General features: G+C 40.6%; 1 protein-coding gene across 2 annotated transcripts in view; it reads right to left on the bottom strand.

Moving 5' to 3' along the window:
• KIF5C (kinesin family member 5C) overlaps positions 1-20,138 on the bottom strand; it is a 110,512-nt gene that overhangs the window by 79,145 nt on the left and 11,229 nt on the right. For both annotated transcript variants that reach the window (XM_088474875.1, XM_088474876.1), the window contains exons 3-9: positions 11,192-11,265; positions 6,832-6,936; positions 5,143-5,191; positions 4,730-4,785; positions 1,479-1,566; positions 869-993; positions 429-533 (exon numbers count right to left, since the gene is read on the bottom strand). In XM_088474875.1, coding sequence (XP_088331001.1) covers positions 429-533; positions 869-993; positions 1,479-1,566; positions 4,730-4,785; positions 5,143-5,191; positions 6,832-6,936; positions 11,192-11,265 — 602 coding nt within the window. The remainder of the gene's footprint in view (positions 1-428; positions 534-868; positions 994-1,478; positions 1,567-4,729; positions 4,786-5,142; positions 5,192-6,831; positions 6,937-11,191; positions 11,266-20,138) is intronic.

Genomic DNA, 20,138 nt, shown 5'->3' with positions numbered 1-20,138 from the left:
AATTTATGCATGCCCATGTAACAGTGTTTAAACGGTCTGACACACCTACGTTTCTCTAACCACCCCCCCTGTAACCTCCCACTTAACGTTGACTACCTGTCACTCACTTTGCAAATGGGTTCTCTGTGCATGCGGAATTGAAAGACAAATGCAGCGTATGCGTGGTGTGGCTTATATGCATGCGCAATGACAAACAATCGCTCGATCTGCACAAAAAAACGTTATTGCGTCCGTCTCTGAATCAGGCCCACAGCCTGTAAAGTGCCAGTAAGGAGCTGACTGCTTGGTACTTTATCCCCATCCACTTTATCTCTTTCCAAGGCTTAGTACATAGATCCTTTAGTCTTCATATTGATTTGAATTGGTAACTGTGTTGTGCGAGAGCCATCGATGACCAGAATCTGGCACATGGCTGTTCATATACTCACCGTTCCCTCAGCCAGAGCGGAGATGACATTGCCCAGCGCAGATAAAGATTTATTGATGTTCTTGGCTTCATCTAAGACTGCTCCCTCAGCTCCGGTTTTGCTGACCTGGGAAATAATGGTAAAGCATCAGTGGTAATGTACTTCCTAAAAGATATATAGTACATTATGATAGATGAACATAGATTTGCAGTGCTCAAGGGGATCATGCAACAAGTGTTCAATTTACTGCCCATTAATGTCACATAAAGGTTAATGTGCGCTTATTTATAGAAAGCGAAAACACCAAAGCATTAGTTATAACTTATAATATCTAGGGGCAGATGCTGTGCAAAACTAATATAAAAATATATAACGCCAGCCATAGACTGATTGATGTTCATCTATGGATCTGCTAACAATTCTCTGTAAACAAGCCGCTTGTGGCTGTAAGAATATATCACCTTCTCGCTGCCCGCCAGATCCACAAGGTACAGTTTCCCACAAAGCTTCTTCTCTGTGTCGATGTTCTCTTGTTTTATATTAATTAAGAAAATACTGTGACTTCTGGAGCTGTGTTCATTCATGTCTGCAGATAAAGGAGGAAGAAGGTTGGTATTAGTCCTGGGTAAAATGATGTATCAGAACTTTTGAAACACCATGCTTATAATAGACTACATTTTAATGGACACAACTATAAAGTAGGAGGCAAGGACGATTAGACCCAACTAAACCTAAAAGTGTAGTTCTGTGCGGAATCATGTACCAGGAGATAGCTGAACTTCACTAAAAAACTCCACAGATGTGCCAAGAGAGAGGGTTTGGCAACTTTTGGCCAGGAGGAAAGCATAAGTAGAGGACGCCCGTATACACTGATACACCTGGCCATTTAGGCCTTATGTTTAAGAGCAAATCTGACGAAGAGCTTGCGGCTGTTCCAAAGCTGAGATGCCAGCCTGGCCCATAATTGGTCACCATGCTGTAATAAATACAAATATGAAGATGACAGCCTTGTTACTTTAAAGGTAAATGGAAACAATTCTGTATTTAAAATGAACAATATTGGTGACTTACTTGTGACGGCGACGTGTCTGTTTGTTTTCCCCTCATCAATCACATCCATCACCTCTTCCGGGCTGGATACAAACCGCTCTGTGCAGCCCTACACACAAACATTACATGAGAGAAACAGAAAATGTACAAGATGTAAAGTAGTAATAATACAAGTGTATAGCTACTCAGCACACACATATATTACATGAGAGAAACAGAAAATGTACAAGATGTAAAGTAGTAATAATACAAGTGTAAAGTACTCAGCACACACATATATTACATGAGAGAAACAGAAAATGTACAAGATGTAAAGTAGTAATAATACAAGTGTATAGCTACTCAGCACACACATATATTACATGAGAGAAACAGAAAATGTACAAGATGTAAAGTAGTAATAATACAAGTGTATAGCTACTCAGCACACACAAATATTACATGAGAGAAACAGAAAATGTACAAGATGTAAAGTAGTAATAATACAAGTGTATAGCTACTCAGCACACACAAATATTACATGAGAGAAACAGAAAATGTACAAGATGTAAAGTAGTAATAATACAAGTGTATAGCTACTCAGCACACACAAATATTACATGAGAGAAACAGAAAATGTACAAGATGTAAAGTAGTAATAATACAAGTGTATAGCTACTCAGCACACACATATATTACATGAGAGAAACAGAATATGTACAAGATGTAAAGTAGTAACAATACAAACGTATAGCTACTCAGCACACACAAATATTACATGAGAGAAACAGAATATGTACAAGATGTAAAGTAGTAACAATACAAACGTATAGCTACTCAGCACACACAAATATTACATGAGAGAAACAGAATATGTACAAGATGTAAAGTAGTAATAATACAAGGGTATAGCTACTCAGCACACACATATATTACATGTATTACATGAGAGAAACAGAATATGTACAAGATGTAAAGTAGTAACAATACAAACGTATAGCTACTCAGCACACACAAATATTACAGAGAGAAACAGAAAATGTACAAGATGTAAAGTAGTAATAATACAAGTGTATAGCTACTCAGCACACACAAATATTACATGAGAGAAACAGAATATGTACAAGATGTAAAGTAGTAATAATACAAGTGTATAGTTACTCAGCACACACATATATTACATGAGAGAAACAGAAAATGTACAAGATGTAAAGTAGTAATAATACAAGTGTATAGCTACTCAGCACACACAAATATTACATGAGAGAAACAGAAAATGTACAAGATGTAAAGTAGTAATAATACAAGTGTATAGCTACTCAGCACACACAAATATTACATGAGAGAAACAGAAAATGTACAAGATGTAAAGTAGTAATAATACAAGTGTATAGCTACTCAGCACACACAAATATTACATGAGAGAAACAGAAAATGTACAAGATGTAAAGTAGTAATAATACAAAGGTATAGTTACTCAGCACACACAAATATTACATGAGAGAAACAGAATATGTACAAGATGTAAAGTAGTAATAATACAAAGGTATAGTTACTCAGCACACACAAATATTACATGAGAGAAACAGAAAATGTACAAGATGTAAAGTAGTATTAATACAAAGGTATAGTTACTCAGCACACACAAATATTACATGAGAGAAACAGAATATGTACAAGATGTAAAGTAGTAACAATGCAAACGTATAGCTACTCAGCACACACAAATATTACAGAAACAGAATATGTACAAGATGTAAAGTAGTAATAATACAAGTGTAAAGTACTCAGCACACACAAATATTACATGAGAGAAACAGAAAATGTACAAGATGTAAAGTAGTAATAATACAAAGTTATAGTAACTCAGCACACACAAATATTACATGAGAGAAACAGAATATGTACAAGATGTAAAGTAGTAATAATACAAAGGTATAGTTACTCAGTACACACAAATATTACATGTATTACATGAGAGAAACAGAATATGTACAAGATGTAAAGTAGTAACAATACAAACGTATAGCTACTCAGCACACACAAATATTACAGAGAGAAACAGAATATGTACAAGATGTAAAGTAGTAATAATACAAGTGTAAAGTACTCAGCACACACAAATATTACATGAGAGAAACAGAAAATGTACAAGATGTAAAGTAGTAATAATACAAAGTTATAGTAACTCAGCACACACAAATATTACATGAGAGAAACAGAATATGTACAAGATGTAAAGTAGTAATAATACAAAGGTATAGTTACTCAGTACACACAAATATTACATGTATTACATGAGAGAAACAGAATATGTACAAGATGTAAAGTAGTAACAATACAAACGTATAGCTACTCAGTACACACAAATATTACAGAGAGAAACAGAATATGTACAAGATGTAAAGTAGTAACAATGCAAACGTATAGCTACTCAGCACACACAAATATTACAGAGAGAAACAGAATATGTACAAGATGTAAAGTAGTAATAATACAAGGGTATAGCTACTCAGCACACACAAATATTACAGAGAGAAACAGAATATGCACAAACTGTAAAGCAGTAATAATACAAGGGTATAGCTACTCAGCACACACAAATATTACAGAGAGAAACAGAATATGCACAAACTGTAAAGCAGTAATAATACAAACGTATAGCTACTCAGCACACACAAAAGACACCTAAAATTGATCTTCTCAAAAAAACATGATTTGTATTTGCAGCTCTTTAGGTCATTACGTTACCTTACATTAGGAGCATGATATTAGGTATGAGTCAGAAACCAATCTATAAGCAGACAGTGTTTCCCTCATTGGATCTCAGCAGTGTATGACAAGAATTAACTGCTCAACATGAGCAAGACTTAAAAATCCAGCATACACCGTGTATTTGTTATAGCTTTAAAATGTTTAAAAACAAGTTCACAAATAGCAGCAAATTTAAGGTGCATACAACGAGACGATATCTTTGAATGATAACGATATCGTTCAACGATATATCGTTCATATCGTTCCGTGTGTATGCAATGAATGACCAACAATGCGCGCTCCCGCTGGACGATAACTATATCGTCCATGCATGCAGGCCAACCTGGAAGATATCGTTCATTTTCCATATGGGAGAACGATCGTTGGTCATTGATGATATCTTTGGTGTGTGGATGAACAATATCATTCATCCAGCACACCGGGAATTTCAAGGGAGATAGTTCAGCAATATCGCTCGCTGAACAGATCATCCCGTGTGTACCCAGCATTACATTGGGCTGTGACACGACATAGCATACCTTCACATAGGGTACGCGGTTCTTATCTTCATGCACAGCCAGGTTTGTTTTAGACACTGCAGGGAAGAAAGTGATAGGAAATGATAAGTAATACAGTTATGGGAGCAAAGTGAGAGCACTGATCATTACAGAAAGATACAATACACACTGTAGTCTCTGCCCTATTTGTAATAATAATCTTTCTTTTTCCTGTAATTGCCATAATGAGGAAAAATGGCATATTCTGGTGCTATATTGATAAATGTTAATAAATAAACTCCAGTTCCCATGTAGCCCTAAGCCATTTTACATTTTCTGTATCAGGGAATCATCAATTGAATCCAAGTTTAGTGCAGGCAAAGGAATTAGTTACAGTTTAATATACCAGCGGTTCCGTTCCCCAACTCTGATAAAAAAAAAATAGTGTTTCTTACCATCCAGCAAATCCCGGATTTTGTCCAAATAAATTTCAAAGTACGAGACCTGAAATGGGAAAATAAAAATATTGTTTCAGTAGCAGAACTAGGAGAAAAAAATAAAAAAAAAAACACTGTAGTTTTTACAGCTTCCAAAAGATGGATTAAAGCAGGGCCGGATTATAGAGGTGGGGGGGGGGGGGCAGAGGCGGTCGCCCCAGGACCCCCACGCCTAAGGGGACCCCACACACGAAGGTAGAATAGCATATCACTGCCTGGGCTGCGGTTCTCCTCGGCAGCTAAGCTGTTCCCTATACAGTGGCCACCGCGGAGCTCAACTCACTTCCCTGCTGTCTCGCAGGATGATGACATCACGCGAGACAGTCAGTCCCATAGAGCTGCTGCTGTGCTGGCTGCTGCACTGCAGTGCTGGTTACACAGTATATGATATCATCACACACACAGGATGTCCGCAGCTGAGCTGAATCCCACAGCCAGAGTGGTCAAGAGCCGCTCAGTATAACCATAAAAGTTTTGGCCCCTTTTAATTTGTTTGTGAATATTTTATAAAATAGGGCCCCCATCAAATGTGTTGCCCAGGGGCCCCCACAAACCTAAATCCAGCCCTGGATTAAACATTTATAAGTCTATTCTTAGTAAAAACTCAGATCTCAAGCAGTGGCACAATCAGAGTCCAGGTGAATTAACACTCGACAGGACGGATAGCTGAGCTATAGGGGAAAAAGCAGATTGTGTGGATAAACACTCAAAAATTAAGTCTTGAACCTAGACTACAGTTTGTAATTCTCTTAATCACACAGTGACCACTGTGCAAGCCCTTAGACCAGAGGTTCCCAAACTCAGGGCCTGATTCAGAGCCGGACGCTATTTGCGGACGATCGTTCAGAAAAAGGGGCTGGCTATTTAAATTGAGCGCTCGCTCTTTGCGGTCTGTTGACGCCTCTATGTCTGAGTGAGCGAGCGAACGAAACATGCGCTCGCTATTTTGTAAAGACACCCCTTGGCCGCTCGCATCATACGTCATCTCCGCTATTTATTAGATTAATCGAGTACATCGAAAGGCGTATGAACTGCTCGCTATTCTTGTGGTAGCATTTTCCTACCGCAATCATGCGAGCAGTTCAGGCTAAAAGACAACCAACTGACGTGGTCGATGACGCTGCTTTGTTAATTATGCACACCCTTAAAACGCCCGTTTTGACCGTTTGGCACGCCTGCGTTCGGATCTCCACTCCCTGTTTTCAAGCACCTTCCCCTGTTACCACCCACAAACGCCTCATCCTGTCACTCAAATTAGCAGGCATTCGCTATTTTGCCAGCACGCGATTTCTGATCGCACTGACTGGTTGGCGCATGCGCATTACAACCCATACGCATGCGCAGATGTGCGAACATTGCTCGGAGCGAACGAGCGGCCGCTTACGAGCGGCTCTGAATCAGTCCCTCAGTCCCCAAGGCACTCTAACGATCCAGGTTTTAAGGATAAACATGCTTGGGCACAGGTGAGTTAATTAGTACCTCTGTCTTTTGATTTAACCATCTGTGCTCAACCATGGATATCCTTAAAACCTAGACTACTAGGGAGCCTTGACGAACGAGTTTGGGAACCTCTGCCTTAGACAATAACCTCCTTACACAAGTACGATAATTCGTCATCTGCCATATTGAATTAGCCATCACATTTACCTTAATATGGAATTCCAGATTTTCATCCATGGAATAAATGTGATCAAATATGTCTGCAGCAATTCTTGGAATGATTCCCATGAGCTGAGGGTTATGCAGCTTCCCCTGAAGATGGAACAAAGCTGATATTTATTCATCAGCCAATCACAACACAGGCACCCACAATGCACAAGCCCCATTAAGGAGTCTTGGGCCCAATTCTAGATTCTAACTTAGCAGAAATTAAATTCTCCTCAAAGTGCCGCTGCAACGTTCAGCTGCTCACATCACAAAGAATTACGGTAATCCAACACTTCTAATTTTCCTTGTCATTTATCTCTATGGGTTTGAGTGAGAATTGCCGATGTTGGTGGCAGCGTTCTGACGGCTCCATGTATTTCTTACAGCCAACTGGTGCAAACCATATATTACATTAGAAGGCATTTATGATCTTAATTAGGACAACTCTGGTATAGATGTAACTGAAGTACACCACATAAGCAATACTGGAACTTTTCTGTTTCTTTCTCTTTTTAATTAAAGTTATAGAGCCACCGTGATCAAAACTGTTTATAAACTATTTATACAGGGCTTTAAAGAGGGATGAAGTATTAATTTTAGCCCCCTCACTTAAAAAATAAAATACAATTAGAAAAGTCTACATTGTGGTGTTACGTCTCCCTCAGTCTGAATGAATGGCTTGTACTTAAAACAGTAAAATAATGACCATGAAGATATAACCTTTGTACTTAGTTGCAGATATAAGATAATTAAATAAAGTTCCTTTAAAACAAATCATAGCCTACCAATAAAGACATTCTAGCCTAGTAGCATTATCAGGTATGTCCAAAATATAAACTGCATTCTATGAGAAAAGACTATCATTGGTTTTACTGAATGGAGCATCCAGAGCCAATAGAAAACACATATATCATCTTATAGGTTGTCAGGGCCCCATTAGCTTTAGGGTCCTAAAGAACCGTGTCAACCAACATGGAGGTGGAGTTTGCAGAGAATTACGCTTACATTTCCCGCTCTGTAAGTTTGAAACAAGCTGGGTTATGATGCCTATGAATAAGGATCATGGGGGAGGAATCACAACACCCACTCTGAATATTTCAAACCACCAAAGCGGGAAGAGGAGAGGAGAGTAGTGTGTGACTATTATGGCAGAGGAGCAACCAAGAACACAGCTTAATAAAAGTATCCAATTTATAAGTAAAACACCACATGCTGCAATATTAATCCTTTTAACATGTTGCTCTTTTTTCCCTTTGATTAATCATTGATTTACTAAGTTACTGTATCATTTGCTCAAGATTCATAAGGTTTTTCAAAATATTTTCTTACACTGTTGGTTAAAGGACTACCGTTTGAGGAGATTCCGGTGTATATGGTTTTTGTGTTAAAGGTGCAAATGCAGAACTGAAATGTATGAATACTTACATATCTATTTTACATTCATGTGCGACATTGTGGGATTGATATTATTATTTTTGGTGTTTGTAAATAAGCCCGAGAAGAACGTTCATCTCCGGGAGCAATTTAGGGATGATGGATCTTTTACTTTATAATAATAATAATAATAATAATAAAAAGTCGAAATGCTACTCTCATTTTCATGGAGCATGTAAAGTAGGGATGGATATTGAGAGCTTTTGCTTGCACACATTAGCTGAACTGAGGACACCACTTCCGTATTACGTTCATCGGATAGACATTAGAAAGCTGCACCTGATGGCTGGCGACTATTGAATACCCACAATTTGATGGTAAGAGTACATCCATCAGATCGGAAGCATCGATGGCTGCTTTTTTATTTTTGCTTCACCTTTGGGAAACACCAACGCCCTTTCCTCTCCTTTGCATATTCCTAACACTACCTAGTACTTTTCCTTTATAGTGCGTTTAACCTAGGAAAAACGTATTGGGTTATTAAACCTACGTCATACTATATGTTGTATTAGATTCATGTTCGTCTGTTATTAAAGGTTTTTTAGAATAATGTATTAAAAGTTATATTTTATATCTTGATTTCATCATACTATAGGATTTTATATATATATATATATATATATATATATATATATATAGCATTGGTTCTTTCCATAACTTTCTTTTCTATGCATTCAGGTACACATTAGACGACCTGGCTTGCCGATGGCTGGGGTGATTTACCTTCTCCCAGGACCATGCAAGATTACCGGCACACATTACCTGGTGTAATGAACGACAGAAGAACGATACCTTGTTCCGTCCTTCATCACACTGCACAGACCAGCATACGACATGGTGTGATTGGCCGTGCAGCATGGCCAATCACACAATATCGCATGTGACCCGTGGGAGACAATGTACCCGATATACTGTTCCGATCCACCTCAAAACGATATATCAAATGATATATGGTCTAATGTGTACCCTGATATCCATGAGAGCACCTCCAACCATAAATACACTGTTATTTCTGTGATTCACATTCATGATTATGGGGGTCATTCAGACCCACTCGCAAGCGGCAGTACGCTCGCAAGTGGGTCGATGTTCCCCACTGCGCATGCGCACGATGTCCTCACCTCACTTTAAGTCCTGTGTGGGAAAGAACCCCTTTAGGTTATTCATGTAAGGACCCAGCAGATGTGGCAAGCCACGTGTAAAAGGAACATTTACATTTTCTTTTAATTAATCTACAGCCAAGCTGTCGCTCCGGGTCTCGCACCAAAGGGGGCGTGCTGTCGATGTTGATTGACAGCACGCCCCCTTTGGTGGGCGTGGCTGCCAGACGGAGGCGTTCCCATGGGACCGCCTACCGTCTGAAGCCGGCCCCACTGACATCACTAGTGATGTCAGTCCCCACTGACATCACTAGTGATGTCAGTGGGAGTGATTTTGGCTCTGATAGAGCCAAAATCACTCCAGGGCTTGTGGCAGGGAGACCCTACCGCAGGGTCTCCGTCGCAAGTCCGATGGTCGCGATGGTCAAGACCATCGTGACCATCTTTCTGGACGCTCGTATATGCTGTGGGTGGTGACCCACAGCTATACGAGCGTCCAGGAGGACGCTCCATTTTAATGGAGGAGGGCCCTGATTCAGAGCGAGCGCTCTGTTCAGAGCGTCCGGCTCTGAATCAGGCCCTATGTCCTCACCTCACTTTAAGTCCTGTGTGGGAAAGAACCCCTTTAGGTTATTCATGTAAGGACCCAGCAGATGTGGCAAGCCACGTGTAAAAGGAACATTTACATTTTCTTTTAATTAATCTGGTTTCTTAATTTCCATAAATAATAAGGAAATAAAATAAATAAATAAAATGCATTGTCCATAGTAATGAAAGGGAAAGTGCAGCCAATCACAAGCAACATTATTGCTTTAGTCGTTTGCAACTGGATGGACCTTTTGACCCCACTGAAAACAATGGGGCTAGTGGTAAGCAATGAAATGCTACAGTGGAACTGAGGGCCTGATTCAGAGGTGAACGCTATTGCCAATACCAATTTGCGCAGCTGGCCGATGTGTCTGAGTCGCACAGCGTATGTGTCTCCGATGCTACTGCGTCTTTGTACTCAGTTTCACTGGCCCCAGCAGCTTAGTTCAGACGGACATTCTGATCAACCACAGATTTGCTCTAAAATTTGATGGTGCGACCAATGGTGCATCTCTGTACAAATGACAGCAGCTGCGGCATTAGCATGAACCACTGCAAACAAAGTCTCACTGGCGATGGGATTAGCATACATCTCTGAATCAGGTCCTGAGTCAACATTCCCTGGATGACAGGGCATGTTGGTACTTGTAGTTCTCAGCAAGCTTGGGTAGCCCCTGACTGCCACGGCTTGCTGGAAAATGTGGCTCCACAAAAATAGTAAAATTTTCTACCTTTTCCTTTAAATAAATAAAATATTACATTTTCATATTTAATAATAATAAGATTTAATCTTTATCATTTGCTTACTTACATTAATATTTCCACTTAATTACAATTGGCTATTAATTTCTATGGGATTGTGGGTTGTTTCGCCTATTGAATTACCCATTTAAAATAAGTATGATGATTTTACATTAACTTGAATAGATTTCCCTACTCTACACTTCACAATGCAGAATTTGTGATTCCCACCACTGTGAGATGTATGGCGATTTTTGGGGGGACGCTTGAAAATGTGAAGATTCACCTAGTAGATTGTCAGAGGTGCCAGCAACCATCAAAATAGATTAGGTCAAGTGCAACCTTTAAGGTCTCATTTTTCTACAAGAAATATAGAATAGGGCTGCTCGCTGGGAATGGTTGTTCCACAACTGCTGGAGAGCCACATGTCCGCTAAGCCTACTGAAGAGGTGCTACGCCATAGTTACATCAATGTCGTTTTACAGCGAACGCGTTACCTCCATGGTGTGTGTTTTCCCAGACGACGTCTGTCCATAGGCAAAGATGGTTCCATTATATCCGCCCAAAACATCTGTGAAAATAAGAAAACCAGTGTAAATATTTTTTAAATATATATTTAACTACAGGGATGTTTATTCCAGTCTGTGCGCTGGACACGTCCTCCTTTGACATCATATTTCATTACTTTTCACAGGAATCAACACAAATGCACATGATGGGAATAAGTAAGATTTAAAGGTTCATATTTCCTACAACTAATGCTGGCCATACACCTGCGCGACCAGCATCAGATCAAATTCACCATCTGACTCCCCGGAGCTCCCTGGCAGTCCCGGCAGCATATTTGTTGTTTTTCTTAGCACAGCATCTGTTGTATGATCGATCCTGTGCCTCATGCGCTCATTGGGAAACAGTCATTGAAATGACTTGAATGGACGCACGATGCATCGCATGCACAAAATAAACAGTACGATCTGCACACGATAGGATGGAACATATGTGCTGCACATCTGATCATAAGATCTGTTTATAGGAGCTGCGGGAGCGTGCATCGGATCGTATCTTACTCCAAAAATACACGATTTCCAGAGGATCCATTGTAAGACTCGTCGAAAATCGGCCAATCAGCCCGAAATCGTGCAGGCGTATGGCCAGCATTAGGTTATAGTTGACTTGCACTAGTTTTATTACTCAAAACTGATTCGATTAAATGAAGATACTTTAGCCATTTAGAACATCACAACCCATTATGAAGTATAACATCCTCCTTTATAACCACAATACCTGTTATATTTTGAGGAAAGCTAAATCCTCCTGGACCCAATGTCTTTTAAACTGGAATTGAAGATGGGCCACTGCTGGTTGACTTATTGGGTACAAATAATTTTCTCTATTCTTAAACTGTGGTATCCCCTCTTTCAGCTTTAGTAACACATAGCAATGTCCTGGCCATTATTGCTTGTTTCATAACTTTACCAGGAAAAACAAACAGCCTTGCATAGGTTTAATTAAGCTGTATCTGCCTAAATATAATTGAGGCATTAGCTTTGCAGAAGTAGTTGCATATAACCACGCAGCCTTATCATGGCACTTCAGGGACTGGTCACATAAGGTAATTATGTAGATATTGACTGACGTTGTGTATGCCTCTCAGTGCTGTGGGGTCTATTTTTGTACCCAATATTGTAACATGTATTGTGTTAGCCATGTGGTGGGGAAAAGGTAGTTGGTTCCATTTTGTATCAATTATGGCCAAACTTGCTATGTTTGCTGGGCTAACCAAAACGGACAACATAGTGCCTGATTCAGAGTTATACGTGATTAGGATGACTTGCGAGTACATTGCTCATCTGAGTAACCCTCAGGTTACTCAGGATTGCTGGGCAAATTCACGCTGTTAGTTCCAGTGAAGCTGCGTCGGAAAACAAGACCGACACGTCTTATTTTTCTGGCACGCTGGCCATCAGTGCCCTTCCCCTCCCCCAAATGGGCGCAGCATAATTTACAAAGGGGCACTGCCACCGTCATCGCAGACACAGATTGGCAAATGTGCAGTACAGAATCTGTGCATGCGCCAATCGGCAACCATTGGAGTTGTACGTAAACCATCGGGTCGGCGTATAACTCTGAATCAGGCCCATAGTCTAGTGTCTGCTGTGTGAATGAGTTACCATAGCCAAAAAATGTAATTCAACAGGAACAGGCAGGTAAAGAACACAAGGCAGAAAATAACAATGCACGTGGGAAGCCTAGCTTCAAACGCTCCCTCTGTTTCTAGGGAAGGGGACTTAGACATATGTACCCGGAATTGTACCTCACATGTCCTATATGGACAAAGCGATTTGTGTATTCATATTTGGATTGTACAAGTTAATATTTTTGTACAAGTTAATATTTTTTGCAAAGTATTGGAAAACGCATTCTATACATTAGTGTGATAATCTACTTCAGTAACCCTGTCAGGATGGGAAATATAGTTTACAATGGTTCATATACGACAGGACTGTGTAAATGAAGGATGTTTTGTGGTCTCCACCATAAGTGACAGCATCCGTGGACTACTGTATGAAAATGATTTCTCTTTATATTGTTATACAGTATGCAGGTTGTAGACACATAAATCACGACCCTTCAGTATAACAGTGTTACCTGTGATGGGGAACTGGGTCACACTGCAGCTCTCAGCACCACAGTCACTTAAGTACTGATTCAGAGTTACACACAAGCTGGCTGCAGATATGGACACATTATGTTTACAGCAAAAAACAAAAGCGTATGTTCGCCTGTATTCACAGGTGGACGCATCGATGCAGCCACACCGCCCTTATACATCCATTTGTCCTAATAGCCATCATCACTATCAGTGTGGACTTGCACCAGCCTATACTTAGTGCAAGAGATTGATCTGAAACCATGGATTTCTGTGTACAGTATGTACAGCTCTGTCTACTAGCCCACAATATGCTCCCAACTCAACTTAGCCGATGTGTGAATGCCCCATTGCCACCCTGATATGCCAATTTAGTCACAAGTGACGCGTGCCTGAGAAGAACCCTCAAACACTTCTAGGGGCATACGCCAGGCTCGGACGCAAGCAGAGATGCTAAAAATCGAGAGATCCGTCTGCAAACTGCATTAGTGTGCAGCTATCAGTCAGTCCTAATATGTCCAATATAACTCTAGACCAGCTAGTCAGAACTGATTATACACAGAAGAGGTGTTTTATTGGATGGTTGGTCCATTTTAAAATAAAAGGACATTCATAGAGACATATCTTTAATATCTGTGACCGGCCCTGGAACAAAAAGAGGCGGCCGGCTAACCCTAATATTTTGATTTTGTGAGTATGTCAACTATATTTAAAAGTCAGGAAATGTACCCTTTTACCTACTCAGCACACTTTAGCTAAAGCGGACTGTCACCAGGTCCTATTATGGTGTGTTATTTTGCTGGGCAGTGGGGGGGGGGGGTGCATAATAATTATCCTCCAGCTTCTCTAACACAAAGCACTCCACATGGAGGGAAGTCACTCCCTAGAGCATGAGTGCGGAAAATAATTGGTAATGGCTGCATAAAGCAAAATAATAATGCGCATATTTATCCAGGTTAACATACAAGAGCAGTGTTCTCCCCAGGCTGTGTTTTGCAGGTGCACCACCCTGCCACCCGCACTTTTGGGGCTTGCAAGTGGGGACAGTATCTGGGAGCTGTATAAAAATGACCAGATCCTACAGACTTTGCAGCTTTTTCATAATCAGACATCTGGGCCTCTAAAAAGAAGAGGAGAATTAATATATAAAATTTTATTTCAAGTTTAAATTATTATAAGGTCAGGGTTTAAAACATTTTATTATTGTGAAGGCCCCCACCCGGCTACTTTTTGATGCCACCCGGCAGGAAACATTTTCTGGGGAAAACACTGAAGAGACAATGTTAAACCTGTAAATCAGCAGACTATTAGCTTATTTATGAAAGTACATATAAAAAGCTGCACATTCACTAATTGCTTTACATAAAAAGATAAAGCTGGATTAACACTAAGTCATATAAACAAAGGGTGGATGGAGGAACTGCCCAAGACAAACTCTTACATTTTATCCAGCAAACATTCGTTACATACAAACAAACACATTATTATAGTCTAATGCTCTTTTCAAGCTGCTCATCATAAAATATCAGAAATGGATACAAATATATTCATCACTATACAACACGTATACTCATAGCATGCCTGCTCTCTGATACAGCAGTGATAGAGGATGTACACTCCTCCCTTACCATTCCATGGGCATGATTCAGATGTGGACAGTATTGCACAGCCGCAAGAAATAGGATGTGCAATACCATCCAGCAAATATATAAATACTGCAGGAGGCGTCTATAAAAAGCAGACTCCTCCTGACAGTAATTGTGATCCAAGGGCTTGATTCAGAGCCGGACGCTCTGACCAGAGCGCTCGCTCTGAATCAGTGTCCTCCTACCTAAAAATGGAGCGGCCTCCTGGCCGCTCGCATAGCTGTGGGTGACCACCCACAGCATATGCGAGTGGCCAAAAAGATGGTCGCGATGGTCAAGACCATCGCGACCATCGGGCTTGCGACGAGACCCTGCGGTAGGGTCTCGGTGACCGCAAGCCCTGGAGTGATTTTGGCTCTATCAGAGTCAAAATCACTCACACTGACATCACTAGTGATGTCAGTGGGGCCGGACCCAGACGGTAGGCGTTCCCATGGGAACGCCTCCGTCTGGCAGCCACGCCCCCGGCACGCCCACCAAAGGGGGCGTGCTGTCAGTCACCATCGACAGCACACCCCCTTTGGTGCGAGACCCCGAGCGACAGCTTGGTCCGGGTCTCGCGTATGTGCACAACTGAGGTCCCTCCGTCGTGCGCATGCGCATTGGGGTAACATCGACCCGCTTGCGAGCATCCTGCGCTCACGAGCGGGTCTGAATGACCCCCTAAGTCCAGTGTCCACAGACGCTCCGTCGGTCGCAATGGTGGAAGTACTGGTTAGTCTAAGTAAGCTTCAGCTTATTCAGGCTGGCAGCTTGCGAGGCCAGGAAATCTGCGTCTACCGACACAGACCCTGGCCTCGGCACTCGCATAAAACTGGGACGGCACACCACTGTTTCCAGGAGCTGATGACTCTTGTTTATTCAGCAATAATGGAGTTTGTTTTATGCAGCAGAGAGAATAATAGGTGTTATATCTGTCCAGGGTCAGAAAGAGGACAAGGAATATTGTAGGAGATCAATCACATCCGGGTATGATTTGTTGCAATTGCTCCCATCAGGTAGGCAATACAGATTGCGGACTGTAAAGACATCTAGGCATTTTAATAGTTTTTTCCTCTAGCGTTTCTTTTACTAAATACTTGACTGTATAAAATTTAAACAGGTGATCCAATTTTAATTAGGATGTTTTCTATTTAGAGGAGTGTTTTATGTTTAATGTATTATGTACTGTATGTATTGTAGTTGTGTATTGTGTATGTGTATTATTTATGTATTGTAGTTGTGTATTGTGAATGTGTATTATTTATGTATTGTAGTTGTGTATTGTGAATGTCTGTATTTGATATGTTTTATTTTATGTAAGTACTTGGCTGGTAGTGAACCGGAGTTAAATTCCTTGCATACGGTTGTATACTTGGCCAATACAGTTGATTCTGATTCTGAAAGATTCTAATTAAAGGACCCGTTCTGCACATGTGCAGAACGGATCCTGTGCATGCGCAGACCTCAAACAATCGGATTACTGCGTAAACAATCGGGTTTACGTACTGATCAGAGTCAGCCTCCATATTTCATGAATAAAGAGAGAGACCAGCAATCCTCATACACAACCAAATTATAATAAATACCCCTACGGAATATCTGATGCATTCAAGAAAATGAAACTTTTAAAAAAGGTATATTACACATTCAGGTAACTTCCATTCATTTTTAAACGACCCTCCTGCAACTTCTACTTAGCATACTGTTTTGTTCTTGTGTCTTTCAGCATTCTCCACCAAGGTCTTTAGATCTATCGGGCAGAGTTACCGTTGTCACCATTGGTCATTAAACAGATCCACATTGCACATTTGCCAACGTCCTGTCCATACAATATTTTACCGTTCTACAGAAAAGTAACAAAAATAAACAACTCTTCTAGGAGGTTATAATGACCTTAATTTAATAAGAATTAAACACTATAACCACACAAAAGGAAACTAAAGGAAATCCAACGCATTGTAGGATTACAAATGTAAGTACAGAAATTAAAGCGGTCTGAAGAACCACTTTAAAATGGTTAAATATCATGTATTCGCAGAATGGATGCGAAGCTGGCCACTTTATTAGGTGCACATTTCTAGTACTGAGTAGGACTCCTTTGCATCCATAACAGCCTGAATTCTTCGAGGCATGAATTTCAATAGGTGCTGGAGACATTTGACATTTGTTAAGGCTCCCATACATGGTGCGATATAACAACCGATTCGATGGGTTGGTACGATATTGCTGCTATATCGTTCTGTGTATGGGTATGATATCGGCCAGTGCGCGCTTCCATGGGATCGTACATCGCTCCTCCAGATCTTTCTGCATGTTCAGTTGATCTGGGGGAGAGGGGTGTCGGCATGTCGGGCAGCGGATTGCTCCGTGTGTGGGGACAGCCCGATATGTCAGCCATCGGATCGGCCGTCACATCGCAAGGTGCATATCGTACCGTGTATGGGGGCCTTTAGAGATTCTGGCCCACGTTGCCATGATGGTATCACACAGTTGCTCTCCTAGCAACCACATCATAAAGGAACTCCTTTGTCATGTTCGTGGAACCAGCTTGAGATGCTTATTGACATGGATTGTTATCCAGCTGGAAATAGCCATTAGTCTAGAACAGGGGTGGGCAATAAGCGGCCCTCCAGCTGTTGTTGTACTACAAATTCCAGCAAGCCTTGCAACAGTTTTAGCATGGCCAAATAGCAAAACTGTGGCAGGGAATGCTGAGATGTGTAGTTCTACAACAGCTGGGGGAACAGCTTACTGCCCACCCCTAGTCTAGAAGATGGTTAGACTGTGCAATAAAGGGATGCATGTGGTCAGTACCATACTCAGTTAGGCTATGCCAAGGCATTTAAATGATGCTCATTTGGTATAAAGAGGGTCTATTGTGTACCAGAAAACATTCCCCGCACCATTACACAACACCCTAAACTGTACACAAAGTGGGAATCCTAAATTCATGTGGTCTACGCAAAATTGTGACCATACCGTCTGTACCACAGCAGAAATCTAAATTAGGCACACACTGTTTTTCCAAGGGATGCAGCTGCAGAAACTTACACCATGTAATACAGGTGATTAACCCTTTTTCATATTGCACAGAGTGGATTAATGTGCTGACCGAGCTGCTTATGCATTTTTTACCATTTGGTTTGAAACAAAATCCAAACACTTGTTGCTAAATGTATATGGACTCATGCTGATACATTTCTATTGTTACATCGACTCATGAACTGTTGTGATCTATGGTTTTACAAACCACATAGCTATTGTTTTTGGTTTTATTTTCAATTATTTTACAAGATTTTATATAAGTCCTATTACTGATATTTTTTTTGCTTTTCTAACGCTAATCTTAACCCTAACTGTCCCTCTTGGTGCCTAACCCGAACCCTTTGATAAGTGCCTATCCCTAACAAAAAAAACAACAACAAATGTGTCAACCATTGCTGTGTCGACCATTTATATGTTGACCTTTTGTACATGTCGACCTTCTGTACTGTTGACCTTTTGTCATGTAGACCTTCTTCCATGTCGACCTTCTGGTGTCAACCAAATCATTGTCGACCATTTTATTGTCGACCTTTTGTATGGAACCCATGTATTCAAAGATGGTTTTATGCATACCACTGTTGTAACACACGGCTGAGTCAATGTCACCTTCCTGTCATGTTGAACCATGTCAAGTTATCAGCCATTTTCAAGCACAGAACAGCTGTTCACTGAAAAAATCCCAGAAGAGCAGCTTTCTGAGTTACTTAAACCACCCTGTCTGACTTCAGCAATCATTCCGCAGTCAAAGTCACCTACATCTCATTTCTGCCTATTCTGATGTTTTCTGCATGCTTTTATGCATTGAGCTGCTCTCACATGATTGGTTGATTGGATACATGCCTTAAAGTAGTGGCCCCAGAGTGCATTTTATATGTGTGTGTGTTAGAAGTAGCAAGTTGCACACACACACAGATTGTCATCAAATAGATTGACACGTTGAAAAATTCACTGTGCGTGTCAGTGTTCTTTACTTGGATATGCCCTGAATGCCGCACCTTTGGAGACTTTATTATTGGAGATTTGTGGAAGCACCGGGCTAAGTTATTTCTCTATATGAGTGCCGGATCACTTCTGACCAGATATATATATATATATATATATTTATTTATTTTTTTGAAAGGGAAGGATCCCGGCGCCAACTTAGAGATTTAAAGAGGACTCTTTAAAAGATGTATCAATATACGTTCTCCCTTCAGGTAAAAGGGTGTCTGTTATACCCAGAGTGATAGGATTTTTGGTGAAATCCTTATGTGTAAATGTTCAAAGTGTACCAGGTAGTAGAGCGACTGACGTATAAATAAAACGTTTTTTGTGCAATAGTGCTTGCAAGTATGGTACATACAACATGTGTTTATAAGATGTGCAAATAGTGCTTGCAGGTATAATACATACAACACATGTTTATAAAAATAAATAACACATTTTAATATTAAAAAAGGGGGGACCTACATAGATTAGGTCCATTTGAATGAACACAGCAAGTGCAATTGTTAAATATATACAAAGTGCAATCGTGCCGATAAATCAATAAATAAATATGCCTTATATAAAATTCATATATTCATATAATAGTTATTGGAAGGATATATAAATATATAAAAAACAGGAGAGACATATAAGGTCAAAGCATAAAAGGATCAATACATATTAACAATTTAAAACTGGTACTTAAAAGGTTCTTAAATTGTTAAAAATGGGGAGGTAAATAAATAATCCAATAAGTAGCTTAGAAGGTATAGCTTATCTGTATCAGTTCATTCAGGCAAAGGCAACTTTCCCAATGCGTTTCGTCCGTTTAGGGACTTCATCAAGGGGTACAGACACTCAGTGGTTATCGCTTTATATACCCACTGTTAAACAGGATAAGTTGCGGATGGAACCTCAAGGAGTAACAGTTGGGTAACCCTAGCAACGATGATGTGGAGAAAGGGAACGCCTCCGTTTGGGCAGCCACCCCCCGGCCCGCCCACCAAAGGGGGCGAGCTGTCACTCAACATCAACAGCTCGCCCCCTTTGGTGCGAGACCCGGAGCGACGGATTGCCCGTCGCTATCCGGGTCTCGCGCATATGCGCGACGGAGTCGGCTCCATCGTGCGCATGCGCTGTGGGCCACCATCGACC

This window comes from Taudactylus pleione, unplaced genomic scaffold, assembly GCF_031769625.1.
Source record: "Taudactylus pleione unplaced genomic scaffold, aTauple2 ptg000156l, whole genome shotgun sequence".
Taxonomy (NCBI): domain Eukaryota; kingdom Metazoa; phylum Chordata; class Amphibia; order Anura; family Myobatrachidae; genus Taudactylus; species Taudactylus pleione.
Note: the sequence above shows the minus strand (reverse complement) of the source record. Positions and strands in the feature narration are given on the sequence as shown.